Raw genomic sequence first — 23,077 nt, forward strand, 5'->3', positions numbered from 1 at the left:
AAAAGCTGGTGCTGCAAAGACTCTGGTAAATGAATGCCAACCACCTCTAGGTTCTTTGTAGAAAAAAAAATAGTTCAACAACGAACTTAGTGACGACGTTCAATAACTGCGCACATTTTAATGCTTCACCCTTTCCCATTCCGATGACGGATGTGTACATCATAAAAACGATTTAGCGGTACCGAGGCTCACACAAGGCTATGCGGGAGGGCGTGTGGCACAGTTTGACGCCAGCTTTCATTGAGTGCGGTCATGTCGCTGCAGTTCTCTGCGTTGAGTAGAATGTCTTTAAAAACAATGGCGCTACACCTCTCTAAGTTAAATTCACTTTGAGCCGCTTGCGCATTCCGAAATTCGGAGGTGAACGGGACCCACCCTGTGACTTGCAGACATCTCGGAATGGGGAAGGGTTAAGCGGGGATTGGTCTGGCATGGTTAAGCAGCTGGGCGTTTCAAATCGCTTTAAAGGGCCACCTACATCCACCCACGGCTGTGGCATTTATGGGTTCAAGTAGCTCTGGAAGGAATTTCTTTGAATTTGGGCGAATATTGGGTCACTTTTGTGTATTTTTCTTTCTCTAAGAAGAGAGGCCTAAGAAAAATACTATCCAGATGGAAGAGATCTGCACCTGAGCTATGAATAACCAACCGTTAGAGGGAGAGAGAGACAGAGAGGTGGGGGGGGGGAAGTGGAAAAACACAACCTCGACTTTTGTCTGGAGAAGAGAGTCTGGAAAACATGCACGAGCGCATGGCGCAATGAAAAATACGACATTTTAAGAAAAGATTAAATGAATGTACTTGACCAATCTTTGTCTGGCATGTCCAGAGAACTGTCCAGAGAGAAAAAGTAACGCTTTCGCGTGGAACAAAAGTTAAATCGCTCAGCGGTCTCGAAGCAACCAACTTCTGCGCATTCTGTGCACGTGATCCTCTGCCCACTCCATGAGACTCAGCCAAGCGATCCCAACTACGATCCTCCAACCCTGCTGCCCGCAACTCCTGCGACGTGACCCCCCCCCCCACCCCACGTGTGTTCACTGCGGGATTCTGAGGCGAGCGCGTTGGCCCCTGGGCAGTCCCCTGGGAGGAGGGGTGAGCCCCTGGGGCGAGCGGGTGAGCTCCTGGGCAGGCTGACGGTAAGCGGCGCTACGCCGGAGAGAAGGACCGACCGACCGCGTGGCTCAACGCCGAGGGTCTCAGCCTTACCTCCTGGCCAACCCCCAGCGAGGCCGGGGCACAAAGCTGAGACGCGGGGGCGGGGGCGGAGGTCGGGCGGTCGGGTGGGAGGACGGGAACTACGCTGGGGACGGGAGATGGATGGAGAAGGGGAAGGAGACAGAGGATGGCACGGGGTGGGGGCGATGGTGAAGTTTGGGGGCCGAATGTGGGGCGTGGGTTCATAATGGGTCCCAGCTGTGAGAGAAGGGCAGCGCCGGGGCGGGGAGCCGGGAAACTCCTCTTTTCCAGGCGAACTGAGACGACCTGCCGGACCCTCGTCCCGTAAATCGCATTCAGATGTCTGCAGCCACTGGCCACCATCTACCCGCCATCGTTAACTGCCGCCATTAACCGCCGCCCGGCATCGACCACGGAATTCAAGACCGCGGGAGCAGCGGCAATGGCAGCAACAACAAGAGCCGCCGCACCAGCGACTTCCACGTCCAAGACAATCGGATCGCGAAAACCAGGACGGAGCGGTCGCAGCTCCGAGTGAGACTCCAGAGATGGAGGTGAATACTCCGATGTGCGCACACGTTCTCCCACTCCACAGCAAGGCGCTAAACTTACAGAGGTGGCGGCCGGGCCCTGTCCTGGCTCATGTGGACTCCGCGTCACTCTGAAATGCAGGAGGCTCCCGGCGATCTGCTCTCCATCTGCGAGCGGGCAGCTCCAATACGCATTATTTTGTCTTTCTTTCTCCTCTTTTTTCTTTTCATCATGAGCTCACATATGCAATCATTTGTGTATTCTTTCTCTAAAGAAGAATGTGCAATTTGTCCACTTCAAATATAGATTTCTCCCCCACCCCGTACCACTTAACAAAGGGCTAGCCCACTTAGTGGCACAATGTGAAGCTAACGCGCAAGCAAAAACGCCGTGTTGGTTGCAGGACATACGTAGCTTGGCGTGTAAAACGTTCACTGACCCCTTAAATGTTTTTCGTCCAAAATCGCACCGAGTGAAATCACTTTACGGGCTTCGAGGGCCTTCCTAAGTTCGCTCCGTGGTTTTTGTGTGTTTTTTTTTGAAAAACAAAAGCAAAGTAAAAAAAAGGTCTGGAGCCCCCCCCCTTCCACCCCCCCCCCTGACCCGCCAGCCCCTCTCCCGATGGGTACCCTCCTCTTCGCACGCCCACGCTCCCGAAACCCTTCCATCTCCTCACGGGTGTTCCCTGCCCCCCACTCCACCCCCCACCAAAAAAAGTTTTTTGTCCCAAGTTCCTCTCAATCACCCGGCTCCCTTTCTCCCGTGGCACCGCTTTTTTTGCGTCTTCATCAGGGAGCTTTCAGAATCGCTTTCAAATGCTAATTCCATGCCGTGGAGAAGCAGAGATTGACCACTCTTCTCACAAAGAACTCAAAAAGGGAAGGTGGGCGGAGGCGGAGGGAGGGGGGCTGCGGCGGGTGGAGAGCGACCCTGCCCTTTGCCAACCATCGCCACCGCCTCCACCGTCAACGCATTTCGCGCTGCAGAGTAAAAGCAGACAGCTCTGAAAAGCTGGATTACAAACCAAAGACAATTCCCGCACTCTCTCCAAACACGGCGCTTATTTATATTTTGCACGCAAATGTTTTTATCATTATTCTTTTTTTTTATATACAGATGGTCTGGAACCACACAGTTGTTTCAACGATCGGCAACAAAACACAGAACCCCCCTTCCCTTGGCTCGATTTCATGGGAGCGGTTTTTAATTTTAGCGCACGCGGAGCCAAATATACGATCCAAGCAGCGGCGTGCGCATTACGCGCTGCTGCGGCCTCGCCTTGGCTCGCGGAGCGTGGGGAGGAGGCAGTAGCCGCTTGATTTCTTACCGTGGCCACGCGGCTCGGGGGTTTTGGCTTCAGAGGCAAACGGTTGAGCGGAAACTTCAACGACACTGCTCGTAGCAGGACTGCAAGACCGTGCGACATGGCTACTCCCAGCTCGGAGAGCTTTTAAACTTAACTATTCTTTTTTAAAGTATAGAGTAAACTATTTTCTATTTCAGCAGGTAAGGCCCACTGAGCTTCATCGCTCTTTTTTCAGAAGCGACATGGCTATACAATGGTGCATCGATTATTACGCTCGCAATATAGCACTGTATCGCCTGTATAGGGATCAATTTATTTACGATTTGTATACGTCGTATGTACTGGGTTCTTGTGGTCCCTGCAGCAACTGGAGATTACATCCACTAAAATGGGGGAAATGTATACAATCCTAAATATAATTTTACACTAAATCCTGACAATTCAACTAATCATGGGGGAGGTGCAATAGAGTTGGGAGGGGGGGGAGCATAAATATGAGAAGCCTATTACCTACACAGCACCCTTAATATCAACATTTACCACCATTATTTCATCGTCGCTGGGTCAACAAACTGGAACTCCCTAGCGAGTTGCATTGTGGGTGCACTCTGGCCGCACGGACTGCAAAAGCAGCTCAAGAAGGCCCAGCACCACCACCGTCTCAGTGCAACAGCACAGTAAGCATGCGATGTTGGGCAAACGTTGGCACGTGGTCAGAACCATTGGCACAAAGTTGGCCCAACGATCCAAGCTGACTGGGTAGGGACGGAGAATAAATGCTGGTCCACCATCGATGCCCCACGTCCTAAAGAATAAACAACACCAATATATAGTCGTTCATACAAATTATATGAACTGTAGAGTTTTACTTACAGGTCTAAGAGCCTACCTCTCAAACCGATAACCGGCATGTTACAGCAACTCCGGTCTTGATGATCGGGGTGTAAAAGGAACTGGACACCAAGGTGACTCAGAGTGATGAAGAGACCCAGCGTAGGCAGGTGTCTCTACACAACCGCTACAGAACCACGCTTCCCCCCCCGCAACCGCACGCCAGATTGAAAACGCATTTCTTTAGAACTGCTTTTTGTGTTTAGTTTGTTTTCCTTCCCCCCGCACCTCCGATTAGCACGGTTGGCTACGTACGGTGCGAAAAAAGTTCAACATACACACATACATACCATCCAAATGGATAAAAAAAATATCTTATACCGAGCATCGTCTCCTTCCTTTCAGAACGCATTAATACTCCCAGCTCACCCACCTGACCAAACAAATGCTGCGACAACTCGGGCTGTTGAAGCAGTGACGTTGAATCGGAGGGGAGGCGGCGGTGGGTTTCCAGCCATATCTAACCAAGCACGCATCCAGTGTCCTGGTTGGAATCTGCTCAGTCTTAACGGTTTCGGGTACCGTGTGGGGCGAGGAGGGCCTGGAATCCACAGGGAAAGAAGGGGGGTGGGGGGGAGGGGGGTGTGCTCCCTTCACCTCGCTCAAAGGCGAAGAGGGCAAAAGGGCGGCCTTTCTGTTATTAAGATTTATTTTCCACCGTCAAAAGTCAACTTTAAAGAAAAGGCCACACCTTCTTCATTTCTTTCTTTCAAAAAGAATCCCTTTCACCCCGCAATGGGTTGGGGAGGTGGGAAAATTGCCATAATGAATATACTTTGCTCGCGTTATTCCGTGGGTTTGGCCATATTACATGATGTGTTATTCCGCTTGATGAATTGCCACTGCCGTGGACGCGACGGATTCAAATTGCCTTTTTACAACACGGCAGGACTTTCGTGGTGTCATCCCAGAATGCACAACAGGGGGCCTGAGTACGAGACACTTATATACACACAAGGTGACACAAAAGCCAGGACACAAAGGATTGTTTTTCATTTCTTTCTAACACTGGCATTAAAACATTTTAATTGTTTATTCTTCGAGGTAATATTTGATCTTCCATCATTATTCATGTCTATTTTTCTTCTTCCTGTGGGGTCACCTCTAATCCGCTGTTTACAAAACTCGTCCAAGCACCCCGAATGAATGAAGACAACAAAATGTAATTGATGAATGTTCAAATATTACACCTATAACCTTAACAAAACAAGTCCTAAATGTATTTCAAAAGAGAATTCATGCATGCCTTCATGTTAATAGAAGTCAGTTTGGATATTTGAAAAAATAAATGGTATAACCCCATTTGACGTGTTAAAATAAAACCCCTGGTGTGTCCTGACTTTTGCACTACCTTGTACATCTTGTCTGTTTACATATTAGTGCAATATTCACCTAATGTTTCTAGATCTGTATTGCTCTATGAACGGTGAATACTTCAACCGAGCCAATTTACGCGACAAAAAATGTATTTGATTGAATGTTCATTTGTTTTTTGTGTGCAGTTATTATCAATTTATCCTGTAATATGGTTGGGTTGTCTTTGCTCGGATTTTATAATTGTGTCATTGCTCTACTCTGAGGTTATTGCTTTTGTCAATGTGGTGGACCCAGGCCACTCTTGCAAATGAGACCAGTCCTGGTCTCTTGGGTTCTCACCCTGGTTAAACACATTAACCTTACTTCACTTGACTAGTGGTGGTGCCAACGCATTAGCAGCCCTAATCAGACACTATGTTTGGGTGCTGTCTCGCCCGACTACAATCATTATACGCTGGACGAGATTCTAGGATTGAAGCTTTCGTGACTGCAAGGATTCATACTCTTAGGTTTTTTCGGTAAAGTCACGTAGGTAAAAAATAATAATGAAATAAAATAATAATAAATCACGACGTTTCGGAGGCAACACAAGTCTCCGTCTTCAGGTGGGACCGTCACAGCTAAATTTGCCTACGTGACTTTACCGAAAAAACCTAAGAGCTGGACGAGATATTTAAGAATTCTATAACGTGTATGTGAAAACTTTAATGTAATCGTTAACTACAATTAACATTATTTTAAGTGCTTTTTAAAATCATAACATTGTTTCATTTAATTCGTCTAATGATATAAATGTGGTTGTTTGGTACACATTTATTATTATTATTTTCTCTTGAATATTGGACCCCTTAACTGCTTGGGACTGTAAACTTTCGCTAAGCTTGCTTATGCCCAGTGCCACCACTGCCCGGGTCAGCGCCGCTGGATGAAGACGGTTGCCCACCGCGGCCTCATATGGCTGCCACCAAATCGGAACCAAAATCACTGCCGTAATCAGGGGTCGCCAACCTGCGGCTTCGGAGCCGCATGCCGCTCTTTAAGGACTGCTTCGTGGCCGTTATCTATTAAGGACCACCACGTTGCATTGCGGCTCTTGAATAATTTTTATTTTTTACCAAATTCGAAAAATATTGGATTTTATTGTGATGTTGGTTGCTGACCCCTGGCAGTAATCACCAAACGTTCTGCCAAAAACATCCCGGTGTACCCATCCTTGGGGAAATGCTGAATGAGTGAATTATAAAGAGTTAAAGGTTGAGCTCTGCAATGTCTTGCTCACGCCACTGCTGTAGGAAGGGCCTCCGCTAAGCGAAGCTCTAGGCAGCCCCTCTAGAGAGTATTTTTTCCTCTTTTTCAACGCTGGCCAGACATGAGAAAAAGGTGGGAGTAATCACCCTTTACCCCACCACACGCGATCGACTGTGGTTGCCTCCATTTATACTGCTGCTTGGACAGTGACGGCGAGATTTAAGAAGCTTGCCCAGCGTTTCAACTGCCGTACGGGAAGATCAAATCGAACGGGTGACCTATTTCATTGCACAGTCAAGCGTGCTCACCATCCTTTACACCAGCGCAGTGTCCGGTGACTGAGTTACAATTATTTCAATACGAATTAACGTATGAGTTCAGCTTTATACAATATATATCGCAACTAGCTTTGCTATAAAATGCAAATTGTGAATATTTCTAATTCTTGCTCACGGTGGGGGGTGGGTGGGGGGGTCACATGCACAAATAGAAAACAAAATCGTGAGCAAAGACAGTTCAGAAGAAGTGGTGTGGCTCGTGTTTATGAATCGCGTGAAGTGTGTGTATTTAGGGAAATTTTTTTCCTTTTTTACATCTGGTTGCTTTCAACAGACCCGGTTTTTGTAAAATTCTTCTAATCACTCCTATTTGTAACCGCCCGGCCAATTACAAAAAAAAGTACAAACAGGGACAACGCACGGCCAGCGTGCCGGTTATTAGTCCGGCCTACACCCCTGTGCGACCCCCCCCCCCCCCCCACAATTGCCACCGTCCCACCATGAAAATGGAATGTTCCCGTGGCCTGCACCCTACGCCCTGTGACCCTGGCCAATGAGGCCTCACTAAACAAGCCATTTTGGCAGATGAAAGTCATTGAATCTGGCTGCTTGCCACGACCCAGGCTGACCTGTCGTTCCGGAATCTTTTTACTCCCTCTTTTTTTTTCGTGCCAAGGCCAAGGCATTCCCAGCCTCCAAGTGTCCCCCCCACCACCCACCCCAGTCCTCCCCCCCTCGCCACCACCCCCTCCAAGTGCCGACCACCCCCACCTCCCATCGCTCGCCACCGCACAACTCACAACTAAAACCCTGGCAATTAACGAAGCCTCCACTGCAACTTGTGAAGAAAGTAAACACGAAATATGTTTCCCTAACAGGACCCGGGAGCGAAGACAGAGCGCGATGCCACGGCGCTCTGCCAAAGAGTCCCACCACTTTTCAAACAGAACCCTCCATGAATTCCCATTAACTCCCCCTAAATCCAGCAGGCGCAGTGCGCCACCCTCCCACGAGCACCGCTTTGTGGCCGGTATTGTGATCCGGCTGTGCGGTTGAACGTCGCCCGCGCTTTGTTTTTTGCGTTTGGAACCCAACCCCGCGGGCTCATAAAACCTGCCTCTGAAACACAAGCGTGTCTCTTTCGCCTCCCCCGGTACAGCCCTCCCTCCCTCCCCCCCCCGTCTAGCCCCCTGCTCCCATCTCCTCCCCCGGCAGCTGTTAACAGTGAGGTTTGGTCAACTTAAGAGTCACCATTTTAGCTCCGAGCCAGAAGCTTTCAACTTAAAGCATGGAATCAGTCGCAGATCAATCACATCGGACCTGGCTGTCCCGCTGTATATTTACACAGACTGTGTAAATTCCCACCTCCCCATTGTGATCTCCGGTGGGCCCCAAATCGGCAGTGTTGCTGTGGCAGGAGCGCACGCACGTGCACACGCAGGGCCCGTGTGTGTGTGTGAGAGAGAGTTGAAGGGTGGGCTTCTCAACGGCCGCCGTGTTCTATTTTCTCCTGCACTGCGTTTGTTGAGGCAGGCGCTGCCATGCGGGATCGGATATTGGTCGCATGCTTGGCTAACAGTCATCTCATCCCGTCCGCCGATAGATATGCCGTTTGAGTTGTGATCCTAGGAGAGACATCTCTTGCCTCTCCCCCCCCTTGACCCTTCTGCTGCTGTGTCCCAGGAGACACCAATCCCAGGAAGAGCAAGACCTTTGTGATTCCTGACGCTTCGATTTGCTCGGCAAATAGCAGCGGCGGCAAGCGGCAGATAGGTCTCCCTCTTCAACGGCGGCTGAGCCATCGTACCTGTGCTGGGACTGTGTCTGCATTATCTTATTTTTTTTAAACTGCTGATGAGCACTGAATAATGCTTGAATAATAAGTATGTATATATATACACTGCATATAAATGTTGTAAAATTAATTATATATTAATATATTTTAAAACAACTTCGATAATGGCCATGATCAGGAAATCCTCACAAAGTCTCAAGGCTCTTTTCAGGAGGGTCCTGCATTGAAATGTTTGGTCTATGCCATTAATTATTTTTTTGTTTGTATGAGTCAGGAAACCAGAGTGGCCAGAATAAAACCGATATGCACAGATTGATGAAGAATCTAATGTTGTACAATCACATACGCTACCTCACAACCCAAACCTACAACAACCTGGTAGTTCATGTTGTCGTGGTGTAAGGTAGTGTCCCATCCAAGTACTAACCGAGCTCAATCCCGCTTAGCGTCCAAGATCAGGCAAGATTGGGCAGAGTCATAGTGATGCAGTTAAAGGCCAAACATTGCAATGCCAGGATCCCCCTGGCATAGTCATGCGACTCATCGACGCTTTACTAAGCAACAATAAAACATTGGCACTGCCTTTCGGAACTACGACTCTATTGATACTTTACTTACAAAACAAAATCACGTAAACATTTGTCCCCCGTACAAAACGAAAGGGTGTGGATGCATCTTGTTGGTTTCTCATCTGATTAAATACAGGACACGAGAGAAGACGCCGATGTTGTTATTGCATAGATCCTCACAACCTGGTCAGAGTAGGTGAAACCTCTAGTCGAGGTTTATACCCTAGTTATTGTGATATTTTTGCACGTAAGTTTGTATACATTACCGTTATGTTATGAATGTGGATTCAAAGCTTTCGTGACTGCAGGAATTACTCTTTGGTTCTTTCGGTAAAGTCACGTAGAAAGAAATTCAATCATTTATTTTAAATTAAATTATTTAATTTTTTTCGACGTGACTTTACTGAAAGAACTAACAGTTATGAATGTAGTCACATTTTTTTGTTGTTTACTCTCCACGAACAGAAATCCTTTGAGCGGTACTTGCCCTGAGCGAGCCGGCGTGGCCAATCTGACCGCTACAGGACTGGCGTGCACGCCTTCCCATTCCTCACGTGCCGAAGCTCAAATGCAAAACGATGACCATTTATTTCTCCAGCATTCCTCGCGTGTGCCCAGTAGGGACACGGCTGCGGCCAATTAACAATTTAATGATACCTTAAAATATATATATAAAAAATGTACTTCTAACGAGCGTGATTTCTTTTTTTAGTACAAGTCTCGCCAACTTAAATCCCCTTCGCAAATCTACATGAATCACGTTAATTGCGGTGAGGCATTGGACCGATGCCGAACACGCAGATAGAGGTGATATTATTTGAACTACGAGAATTACATTAAGGTAACCGACGAGTTACTACAAAGCATGCACGTCAAGGCTGTCAACCGCGAGACATCACGAGTAATTCATTTCGCGGCGTTCAGACGCAAGCCCTGAACATCTGCGTGCTTAAAAGGACGGGAGAGTGACAGGTAGTCTTTTTCCACCCTCGCCTGCCCTCCCGCCTTTCCCTTCGCAGCCCCATGCTGTCGCCCACCCTCTCCCGCCCCTCAGCCCGAGATTCTCAAAATTCATTAGGGGAGCCGCATGATTGAGCGTTTGAGCTCCGTGCCAGGGCGGCACGTGATGACCGCATGCCGGGAGTCATGCGGCCACCGCTAATCCACGTCGCGTCATCCAGGGCCTAGGCCAAGCCTCCTCGACTCCCACCGCGACCTGCAGCTTTCACTTACACTCATTCTCCTGCCCAATTAGATGCAACTTCCTTCCTTCCTTCTACAACCTATGGGCTGGGTCGACGCTTGTGGCTCAGGTCAGGGCAGCAGTCAATAACTCATCATCATTTGCGGTCACATGGTTTAATTTGAACCTTGAATGCTGTGTGTCCTTTACTACAATGCCATTAATAAATATATATGGACAGTATATTATTTTAAGATTTCAATTGGTCTCAAGCGATCGCCCATGATCGACATGGCATGGGGACTCCTTCATCCAGCAGTAGGTTAACAAAGCGTTGGAAATTATCGTGTTATTTTGATTTCGCTTACAGTCAGCACAAGGCATAACTGGAGATATTTTGCGAGCGCGCGACATGCTGCTGTTTGCACGGTACGTCGGCCGGCTGACAAATCCGACACGGCGTCACGCAGATTTAAAACAAAGCGAGTTCACTCAGAGACGCGTTTTCGCTGTGACCTCGAGGAAATAAAGTGATCTGTCACTTATCGTTTCCATGGCAGTGAACAAAAATAAAAATTTACGTTTATATTGCGTCATTCATGGTAATTGCACCTCACAACGCCTCATAATAAATACATGTATTATCACACTAATGGATAAAACCTATTTCTAACAATTATTAATAAAATTAAAACCCTCAGAAAATAAAAAATGAATAAACAAATCAAGAAATGTTATCAAAACAAAAGGTATAAACAACTAAAAAGTTATCACAACGGAGGTATAGAAGATTGTGTATGGTACATAGCAATAGCTCTTAGCTCCTCACACCAGCAAGGGCAATCAGTCCACTAGAATACATCCCAGAGCACAATTCCCAACTTCCCAGTAATGGCATCACGGGGGCCTCAGCCTCACATGCACCTCCTAACGACGAGTGCAAATTCGCGGCGCGGGACGCCGTGGTGTCGCGAGCGCTCACCGGCGTAACGCAGGCGGATCGGCCGGCTGACCAGCGTCCCGTATGGCGTGAGCATCTCGCACGCGTAGCTGCCGCCGTCCACGCCCTCGTTCCCGGGCGGCAGGGCCAGCGAGCCGTTGGGGAGGACAAGCGCGGCCTGGCTGTCGGCCGCCAGCGGGGCCCCGTTGTGAGTCCACGTCACGTTGCCGACGGCGGTGCGGCCGGAGCTGGGACGGGTGGCGCCGAGGCTCTCGCCCGTGAGGTGGCAGTCGAGCACGGCCGCCTGGCTCGGAGAAACCATGAGCTCCAGGGGACCCGGGCTGCAGCTCAGCTCCTCGCACCAGCATGCCGTGCACAACCCTGCGGAGCGCACACAGTACAGAGGGTGAGAAAGGGCATTTGTAGAAATACATCGTCGTCGTTGTCGTCCGGCACGGGCAATGAACTGAATTGCCGTTGATCGAGATGCGGTGTGAAGAATCTCCCGGCAACGTTGTGCACAACAGTTCACAACTTTTAATATAAACTACAAACTGTGAGTAATCACACTCGTGCTCAAATGCATTGCGAACATACTAATCGATATCACGCATCGTTACCGACCAACAATGTATGGATGATTCGAGTCACGGTCAAACATCTCCCTGCTCGAACGAGCAAAGTGGTTCCTCCCATTGACGGCACAGAGTCACTGCATCACGTGCTTTCAGATGCGCTTTTGCGGCCGTCTGGAACACTCTTCCTTTTTATATTCGGAAACCCCTGAGGCTATGCACTTTTAAATCTGAAACTCAATTTTGATAATTGTTTTAGTGTTTATTTTGTCCTTCCCCTGCACCTCCAATTAGCATGGTCGGCTCCGTACGGTGCGAAAGAAGTGAAACGTACATACAGTCGGTAGTGGAAATTTCACATTCCAATCGCAGGCGCCAATCTCTCCACATGATGACCACTGTAAGACCGTTTATACGGCAGTTTGGAAAACGCCACGGGCCAGTGAGCAGCATTGGATGAAAGTCGCTCAGATGTGTCTGGGCGATGTTACCTCCGTCACCTTTGCAATGCATGGCACGGAACGGGGAGAAGCGCCTGGCCGCTGTAATCCGGCACCTCCTCGGCAAGACGCGCCAGGGTTTACATGGGATTTGGGGAGCCAGAAAGTTAAGGGAGGTTGCTGGGTGGGAATGCGGCGAGGCTTTAGGGAGACATTCAGCGCCTGAGACCTAGTCACACCAGACTGCACAGTAGCCGCTTAGCGGTTAGTGGCCTTGACATCGCGAGCGGAGGCGGGGGAAGCCGTTGTCGCAATGCACGCCGAGCATAGCTTCAAGCTCCCAGAGTGCTGAAGCTATGGCTGTTGCACAGTGTAAGGCGATTAGATCTCCGAGCCAATCAAAATGCCTACTAAAACTATCGTAATTTTGTGCGGATTACTTGAAAATATATAAAAGTAAACTGGAGGCTTCTGAAAATGATAATATGAGAAAAGTGACATTTTGTCGTATTATTCGTGAAAAGTACAATGTTGGCTTATTTAAGGGTCAAGATGCCCCCTGAGCAAAAAGAGAGATTGCAGCTCAACGGTTGTCGACTATCTTTGAGAAAAACTAAATAATGAAACAATTCAGATTAACTGATTTTAAGGTGGATTTTAACAAAAATGAAATTTGTTATTTATAAATATTAACATTTTTTTACACGTCCCTGCATTTTCACTGACGGCACTTTTGGGCTTCAGTCTTTGCCATCGTTGCTCGACAGGGAAATTGCAACTTTGTGAGTTGTTCTCAAACAGCCCCGTGCCCTCTCCACGGGCGAGCCGCCCGCTCGGCTTTTGCCAGGAGGAAAGCTGCGACACGTTAAAGGTGCTCAGGACGCCGCCTCCAAGAAGGGTCGGTTGGTTACTCACGGCCCCTCTGTAGTGACAAGCCCAAGGTAGGACCCGCGGTGGGTCAGCCCCCACGGTACTGCTCAGATGGATAGAAAATCTGCTCAACTCACAGAGGAGCATGAGCCAACGCTAAAAAAATGTACGGCTAATGGATATTATTTCCTGAAAAAACAGGCAACACGGGCATCGTGTAACACGGTGTAGGGAGACCACCTAGGTGCTGGCTCTGGCGTGGGATATCTGTGGAAACATCTGCGGTGGTAAAACGGCGTCTGCACACGTGAGTCGAGAGATAGCTTCTTCCCTCGACTGTAGAGGAGGAATGCAACTAACACAGCCAACCGAGAAGTGTGGAGAAATGTATCCGGACGACACGCATCGAAAATACGACGCTCCGAGCACCCTCGTACGACCGGGGGCGTCTCGTGGTTTCAGTTTCACGCGTGCTGGTGTCATGGTCCGAATTTGATCGATTGTTCGGGAATGACTTAATCGGGAAAAACTACATCGTCTCCTAATGTCCACTTGCAGGCCGCTGCTGCGTCCACCTAGTAATGCAGAGGGACAGTTTTTACCCGGGGTCCCTCTTGGATAGACTGCGACAGGGCGTCTTGAGATGCACCGCATAGGAGGCGTGATGTAGATATTCAGTGATGATGACGATAGGGTACGGTGGCCACTACGCAACGACGTCCAATAAAGACAGACGTACTCGCAATACTCCTGACAGCATCGACATTGGTGCAACTAAACCGTGTCACCCTCATCATCATCAGGTGTGAAAACCACAGCAATAAAATTTGAAAAAAGTGGCGGTTTTTTCTAATTTTCTTGCTGTGGTTTTCACACCTGATGATGATTGCTTGTGTTACAATCGAAACGTCGGGAGAATGTAATTGTTTTATTTGTATTATTTCCCTTCGACGTGACTTTACCAAAAGAACCAAGACTGTGAATCCCTGCAGTCACGAAAGCTTTCAATCGAAATTCATGTCACCCTCATCATCATCAGAATCACAAAGTCGACGAGGACCTTGGCATCCAACCAGACAATCGTCTTCGGGCGACACTGTCGGCCACGTCGAGTCCCCAGCCGGTGTCTCAGCGAATTTGTCACCTCCATGTGTCCCTGGGTCGGCCCACAGAACGACGCCACGAAGGTGATGGACGGATGATCGCACGTGGCCTGGATGGCGAGCCGCGGGGCGTGGTTCAGTAAGGCGCCACCACCCTCTCAGGGCAAATCCACTGCCGGGGAATGCGACAGGGTGCCTTGGCGGAGAAGGGGCAGCGGAAGAGGCAGCGGTGGCTTTAATAAACCGATGCCTTGACCGAGTCACCCTCTCCCACACGTGCACACGGGTGCCACGAACCCCACAAACCTCCACGGGCCCCGCAAAGTCGTTGCTTTATGAGCGCGCGGGAGCTGCCTTACGGCGGAGCCCACGGCCAGAGGCACGGCAGACGTAAACTTGACCCCGGCGAAACTTAGCGGCGCGGAGGTTGTAACGAATACGAGAGAGGGAAGGGAAAAAGCGTGCGCACACAAACCCTGTCAAAATACACCGTGGGCAACGGCCGCTAATGTGGTCCCGCTCGCATTCGTTTATTTAACATTCAGATTTATTTATTTATTTTCGGCAGGCTTGAATGAGGACTCTGAATTTTTCCGTCAGGTTGTTGACGAACGCGAACAATAGCAAGGTATACAGCAGAGTGAATGCAACGAGTTACCGTTTTTAGATTTATTTACGTTTACCGAATTACCGTGACTCGTCGTTTTAACGTGAACTGTTTTACGTTCGTGTTGATGGCAAGTGTAAGGTGTTAGACGTTTTGCCAGTTTGTTTATGCGCTTGCATTACGATTTTGTTGTGGTCTAGGTCCCCCATGACGAAAGATATTTTTGATCTCGATAGGCTCTTATGAGGGTCAAAGTAAATGCCACGTTCATCGCAGGATCATTAGAAGTGACAATAGCTTGGAGAAGCCTTCGTCCAGCAGTAGATTGACCATGTCTGAGGCCGATGATGATGATGATGGTGATTATCACATTCACATTGTTGCACACCTACTATAGGACTGTGCAATTTACAACATCGGCTCGGGACTGCTCGAGCCAGTGGATACGGGCACATCGGCCCGCGCTCACGTGCCAAGTGGGAGACACTTTGACTTCGACTCGGATACGAATACTTTCTTCCCAATAATAACTCTCACGAAGTGGAGGAGCGAGTGGCAAAGAGTAACGTCGGGGGGGGTAGGGGTGGACAAAATGGCTGGGCGAGGTGCCGTGCGCGCACAAATTTCTCGTGCACATCCCCCCACAGGGCGAGGCGGCTGTCCGGCTCGCGCGCGTTTCGCGCTCTGGGGCAGCACGGGAGCCGGATGTCGGCGATGCATGATTTAGGAGCGCGTGAGCCCTCACCCCGTTTCCATTACCACGAGCACCAATAAGGCCCTGTCCTTTTTCTCCACACTTTTGACCCCCCCCCCACACACACCCCCACTCCCCCCCCACTGACATCGTTAATCTGCCAGGGGCTGCACGGATCCGGAGAGTGCGCGGTCCGTGGCCTGGGCGCTGAGAAGCGTCGCTGCTGCTCAGTGAGGGGCCGCGGGGAGGACTCGGGAGGCAAGATGGGGTGTCTGAGGGCAAGGGGCCATGGTGTTGGAAGAGTGGGATGAGGATGGGAGTTAGAGGAGGTGGAGGGGTACAAGAGGGAGGGAGCGGGAGGCTCCGGGAAGGGGGGACCAACAGGGGGAAAGGGGAGACGGACAAGGTGTGAGGGATGGGAGAGGCGATGGATCCGGCGGTTACCGCTACCGCTGCCGAGCAACATCAAACCCTTCCCCTGCTCTCCTTTGACACCTTTTAAAGGCATCCAAGCAGAACTGCACGGATCCCTGCAGAGCCCGGCTGCGCCGAAGCAAAGTAATGGCCGAGACAAGAAAGCGTTCCGTTGTGCTGCGGAGAATTCCATCGATGCCCCTTCCCCTCGCAATGCTTCGCAAAACAAACCCCGGCCACCAGCAGCAAGGGCTCTCTCTCTCTCTCTTCCACCCATATCGTTTGCCGACGGAAAAAAAATCAAAGGGGACAGAGGTCTCTTTTTTTTGTACCCCACCCCCACCAGCCACACCAGTCTTCTCGTACCATACTTCTCCTCCTACTAGTAACTCTCACTTGCATGGCAATGTATTTAACCTGGCCAGAGAGATGCTGCCGGGGCTCACGGCTCGTATTTATGATGGTCGCCGCGTGAAAATGTTTGACGAATTTAATCTTCTGAGCATTGTTTTGTTTGCGTCATTTTCCCCAGCAGAATAGAAAATAACTTTAGACCCCAAACTTTGCGCCATCTGCCAACTCCACCGCCCGAGTTGTTGTGTCACATACACGCATACATATGCATGCATCTACAATGGGCCTGGCTCTACCCATTCTGATTTCCTATCACCTTCTCCCCGTGTATTTATTCCAGGCTGGTATTTATTCGTCTTCTGTTGACATCCGCCAGCTGCCCAGGGAGAGCCCTGCCAAGCTCCAAAGCCGGCCGCACGCCTCCGCCAAACTCCGTCACCAGCGGCTGGAATCACCCCGAGCTTGGCACAGCGGAGAGATTTTCTGCACCCCCCACCCCATCACATTCCCCCTTTTCAACCTTCGTCCTTTTCCCCTTAAAGTTGAAGAAATAAACATCGCAGGAAGCCGCGCTCGGGGGAATGGTGGTAGAATCAAGAAAAATGGAGCGGTAATCTCTCTCGTGCCTCAGACAGACCGGGCGCCGCCGGAGTTTTTGTAGCCAGAGGTTTTCGTAACGGGGTCAGCGAGCCTAAACGGGCCTTCGTGCGAGGGGTCCCGAGGGAGCAGTGCCCTATCAGGGGCCCCCGGGGCTGTGTGACAGCAGCTCATAAGGGTCTGACAGGCCATTAATCACTCCCGCCACCCCTTCCTGGTTCCACCGTTATGCCATCAAATTCCAGCACGGTCCTCCCTCCGTCCGTCTTGCCCCGTCCCCACACCCGCCCCCCTCACATCCCCTCTCAACTCCACCGCCCCCTCTTTGCCTCGTTCTTCCTCCACATCCTTCCACCCCCCCGCCCCTCCCCTCCTCGTACAAATGTTCTTTGTGATTGAAATCCGCGGCACTGCCCAAGTCAAAATGTTAATGTACAACTGCTGCGGTGGCAGGCAGCCAGAGGCTCCCCTATCTGTTATGGTTACACACAACGATGTATTTATCATCGTTTGAGCTTCCTCGTTATTAAGAGGAATTTATTTTTGAGGGATACGGGAGGTCTGTCAGAATTTCCGAGTGCATAAATATGGTCCAATAAAAACAGAAACGGCGGACAATATACAGTGCCACGGGATTTCACACGGATAACAAAAGCATATTAAAGTGGCAATAAACGTCCCCTTTTGAACTTGTGGCACTTTTAAGGCCACGAAGTCCCCACAGGGGAGATCGCCCCCGGTTATGGCAGAGATTCGTCGCCTTCTTTCGGTTTGTTTGCACTCGGTAAAGTTCGCCTACGGCAGAGATTGATCTCTCTTATAACCGAGCGGATTCCACTGTTTTTTCTCCCACCCTTTGCATCGCGATGTTAGGCGGCCATCGGAAACAAACAGTGGCGAGCACCGGCGCATGAGATGTGTGGACTAACGCAGCCCCGGGGTGATGGCGCATTCTGACCTCGAGTGTCCAGCGCGGATAAAGCCACCACCACCACCACAGCACGTCCGGAACAAGAGCCACATGTGCTGCCGTTGCTGCTGCTGTTGTCATAGATTTGTATGCTGCTGTTGTCAAAGACGCCTCTAACCTTCCCAGAGATGGTGTTGTCAAGGAGTGGCATTTCGTAAGGGCGCAAACATTTTTCGTTACATCAACTGACCACCATTCACTCGCTCTGAGACTAATTAAAGCAGCTGCCATTCACTTCCACGCTGGTTCATTTGGCGCGTGACCAAGTCACCCTGAATGAACCTGACCTCGGCAGATCTCGGAAGCTAAGCAGGGTTGGGTCTGGATAGTGATTGGATTGTAGACTGGCATGGGAAACCAAGCGCTACAGGTTTGACCTGCAAGTTGGCCAGGAGATGGCAATAACAAAAATAAATTGTTGAATCTCGGCCGTGATTTGAGTGTCATCTCTTCATAAACCCGTGTTTTCTTCTCGGTTATCTGGTTTCCTCCCCCATGAAGCCAAAGACTTGGTAATGGAATTAGCAAACTATCCCAATGTAGGCGGAGGACCCAGCATAAAGAGAGTCTCAGCCACACTTTATCGGACAAACAAAGGAAAGCATGACCATTTTTGGGCTACATTTGCATTGAATACCATTGCAATAGCACGACATCCACGGCATTCCGTTGGATGCCAGGGTTAAGGATCGCGATCTTATTCGAGTGAAAAAAATACTCACGCACGCAAAATCACACGACGCCAGATCTCTGCGGATGTGAATGGACGGTCGCTTGCTCGCAACACTAATAATAATTGTAATACCCTCTCCTGGAACGTGAATCGGGAGTCGGTTGAGGCGCAACAAATGTTGGTGGTTTTGCGGGTTTCTGCCACATTTGGGCTCGGCGCCCAGCCGCACGCTGCAAGGCGGAGCGGGGGCACCCGCGGATGGCGAAGTGAGGCACTGCCCCCCCCACGTCCCCCACGTCCCCCACGTTACTAAATTAGCAGAGGATTCGCTGCCCTAATCGCTGTGATTACCCGATTAGAGCTGATCACCCCCTCGTTTATTGCGCACGCCACCACACGTGCTCGGATTCACCGTGACAATGTACTTGCGGGTTTAGAGTGAGCCCGAGGTGTGCCACTGATCCCGACAATGATAAGCTCGAGTGCTCGGAAAAAGGATGTTTTTTGTTCTTTACCATGTAAGGCCCACTGAGCTAAATAGCTCTTTTTTTGCTTGTTTTAGAAGCCACCTAGCCACAAATAATAGCTCAAGCCAAGTGGCTTATCGTGTGGCAATTGCATAGCAGCCAAATACCGGAAGGCGCAACATGCGTGTAAGGCCAAATACTCTAAACGCATGCTGATTCTAAATGTGGAGGGAAAACCCGAGAACGCAGAGAAAAATCCACGCAACCACGGGGAGATAGACGTCAAAAACTGCAAATATACAGGTGTCAGTGTCGGGATCGAGCCCACGACCTCCTGTATACCAGGTGAAGTACTTAAGATCTCGCCACCGTGGTGCAGCGGTGGCAGGGTGCCTGAAACCGTACCGCTGATATCCTCAACCAGGGTTTGAATCCAGGTTTCAGCTACCTGTGATTAAACATGCAGGTCCTCAATTGTTAGTGAGCTGATGGTCTCAGTCTGGTCACCAATTACTTTACAAAATAATAGTCCGAGTGATACTCTTAGGCCGGTTATCTATGGCTTCACCGAAAACACACCCAATTGAATTTGGTGTTTCAAGTAATTTAGGTAAATTCCAGCTCTGAAAATGTAATAAAAAATTATCACTTTAAGAGAGTTGTGTGTGATCCTCTTCCACATGCTATTCTCTAAAACGCAGGGTGATGCACTGATCTCTTATCAGTTCCCAATTCATCCTTCCCTCTCTCTGCACGACGCTGACATCGGAGTTGGATACAAACGCAGAGAATAACTTTTGTATGCAAATGTCGGCAGAATTTAGTGCAATGCAGTCCCCCTTCAACAGTGCTGCGCAAACACAGACAAACTCCCCGAATGCAAACACACGTGGCCCCACATTTACACAAGGAGCATCGGCGAGTGTATTCATACCCGGACACAAGCAGAAATGTTTACACTGGGACGCTTTGCTTACATTCTAGAAGCATTGCCAGCATTGACCACGTGCTGGATTTTGCTGAGGCCCCTGGTGGAAATTCCCCAATTCGATGACCGGGAGCAGTACCACCGTTTTCGCCGCGGAGCTGTTCGGCTCCGCCGATGTGTTCACGAATTGCACCTCGTGTCGTTTGGCACGGTGACCGACGTTTCGCTCCCACGTCCTGAGAGCTTCTTCCGAAATGTCATTGTCAAGTGGTGCGCGCTTCCTCGGGGAACTAAGCTCCGAGCATGCGGAGAGCGACGACAGACATCGTGCCGAACGACCCCGAAAACACCAACGGGGAAGAGCACGGGGGTCATTCTCTCCACGAGACAACACTACATATTATCCTTCCCACAAAGCGCACGGGAATTATTGACGTTTAACAAAACCCCTTGTCAAGCACATTCACTCTGACATTAGATATTTCACCCAAAATATCAAATTCTGTAATAAACATGCATCGGCAACAACAACAACCCTGTTCTTGCTGGGGGTTAGTGTGAGGATACGGCGTACAAATCGTCATGTTACTATGGTTCTTATTCATGGCGCTCCACGGATACACCTGCCAAGTTGGCTTGACTCCACCGTGGAGGTGCCCCCCCCACCCGCCAGCCCCCACCCCCCCCACCGCCCCCACCCCCACCGCCCCGCACTGGCCGTCGGCCAGGCTAACTGTGACGTGCGCAGGTGCAACTCTAATTGCAGCCATTTTCAAGAGGGCCTCCAATTAGCGTTCTTTGTTCGTTAATGATTTTATATCTTATATATATATGAAAAAAAATATGCAAGTGCACGTAGCAATGTTCATTCAGGATGTGGGGGGGGGGGAGTCCAGATTGTCAGCGTGGAAGGGAGAGATTTGAAAGTAAATTGTTGAGGTTTTGATTGTACAATTGGAGTTCCGTATTAACTCAGCGTAATGACGCACGGATTTATATGCATTCTTAGGCTCGCGGTGTATGCATCGAATAGCGTAAGAGTCAATGTCTTTCGATTTGGCTCCGGTTGTACGTTTTGGCCTCACGTCACTCATGCAGCCACGAGTGGCTGCCATGTTCACCACAATGTTACCAAAACAAATATTTGATTCTTGAAACGAATCATGACCACAAATTAAGATATTCGTCAAATCGGCAAGTACGGGGGTCTGGACCATTACACCCCAGTGTGAAGGCTATGTGGACTGGTGGCACAGTGATTAGCGCACTGTGCTATGAACCCCCGAGTTTAAATCCAGCCGCGGCCACCATCAGTGACACGTGGCATTTCAACCGGTATTGGGTCCCACAACACCTGCACCAGTCCCCACGATGACCAACGTTGTGAAATGTGGTCAAAGCAACCCCCATAATCGAGATGGCGTGGGACAGCCTTCATCCAGGAGTGGCTCGATCAAAGACCTGGAGACTGTTATTTTACCACGTCTATAGAGCGTGCATGCAATTGTCACTTACGGAATGACAGCTGATTTGTTTTGTTTTGGCACTTTGTAGCCACAAGTAAAAAAAAAAAACTCACCACTCAATTTCAGCTGTTTGCTTATGACTTTTTTGTATATCTTAACGGCTCCAAATACACAAACAAAAAACGAAAATAAACCACCCCAAGGAATAACAAAATGCCATTATGCTTAAGCTACTTGCAGACCCTGAGTAAGTGAGCGCGTTACTGTGTGCTTTATTCAAACCCACAGGGGTGACAGCTGCACAGATTACATTTGTGAGCAGGTCAACACCAACCTCGTACTCAAAACACTCCACCAGCTTCACACTTTTGCACATTTCTCAATCCATTCCGGTATATCCACACATTTACAATATTTCACAGAAACTACTTGGTACATTTTCTGCAACACAATCCGAAATACGTACACGCATAATCACATTTTTTCGATATATAGATAAAGACAAAGATCCCCCGTATAGCCTTTAACAGATTCTTTTTGGGGGGGGAGTGTTGTTCACGAGCACCTATGAAGGCCGGCACGGCACACGAGGGCTGAGTGGCCAGGACCATACCCCGCAGCCTTTGTCTCCCCAATTCTGATGTTTACACACCGCACCAGGTACTCGTTAGAGGACCGGTTCAGATATCCGCCACTCTCATTGGAATCTAACTCGGTTTTCAGGTTCATAGCGCAGTACGCTTTCCACTGCATTCTCGCTCCCAGTATATATACGTAACTTGCAAATGTATTTTAAGACATTTAAAAAAATCCCTACGCTAATTATAATATGCAAATGAGTAAAATCTCACAAAATCTGATTAGGGCACAACGAGATGACCCCCGCATCCGCGTGCGTTAAAGAATTCTGCGGCGTAATTTCAAATTAGGTTTAAACATTGTGCTGACATGAGAACGAGTCGTGAGTGCGCATTCCCTAATTAGCACGTCTCCCCTTCACAGAGATTAACAATGCACAAGTTCCCCCCTCGCTTTACGCGTCCGTAGATGGGTTCCAAGAAAAGTGTGCACAAAAGCGAAAGCGCACAAGGCAGCTGCCTGCTGAGTAGCGCACACGGGACACACGCAAAGCACACGGTACACACAAGACGCACGCAAAGCACACGGTACACACAAGACACACGCAAAGCACACGGTACACACAAGACACACGCAAGGCACACGGTACACACAAGACACACGCAAAGCACACACAGGACACACGCAAAGCACACGGTGCACACAAGCAAGACACATGCAAAGCACACACAGGACACACACAAGGTACACACAGGACACATGCAAAGCACACGGTACACACAGGACACACGCAAGGTACACACACGGGACACACGCAAGACACACACAGGAGACACGCAAAACACACGGTACACACAACGACATTGTCCCATGTCCGACCGCCTAGCCGCATGTAAAGTGAGTTCAAGCCATTCGCTGCGTAGCAAATTTTGGGTGGAAATAGGTGAGCCGCATACACGCGAAATCGCACAAGCCGAACGCACACAGAGCGAGGGAAACCTGGATATCAAAGACGCACGTTCTGTGTCATGTAGATTCAATTTCATCATCCACTGCTGGATACGCCATCGCCGTCACTCAAGAGTTTTACGATGCAACACCAA

The 23,077-nt window shown here is 49.6% G+C and overlaps 1 protein-coding gene across 2 annotated transcripts in view; it reads right to left on the reverse strand.

Annotated features, from left to right (window-relative positions):
- Positions 1 to 23,077, reverse strand: part of LOC133343728 (immunoglobulin superfamily DCC subclass member 4-like) — a 138,873-nt gene that overhangs the window by 60,599 nt on the left and 55,197 nt on the right. For both annotated transcript variants that reach the window (XM_061553495.1, XM_061553494.1), the window contains exon 2: positions 11,280 to 11,618. In XM_061553495.1, the coding sequence (XP_061409479.1) occupies positions 11,280 to 11,618 (339 nt within the window). The remainder of the gene's footprint in view (positions 1 to 11,279; positions 11,619 to 23,077) is intronic.

The sequence above is a fragment of the Lethenteron reissneri genome, chromosome 18, assembly GCF_015708825.2.
Source record: "Lethenteron reissneri isolate LAM-NWPU_2019-01 chromosome 18, ASM1570882v1, whole genome shotgun sequence".
NCBI lineage: Eukaryota > Metazoa > Chordata > Hyperoartia > Petromyzontiformes > Petromyzontidae > Lethenteron > Lethenteron reissneri.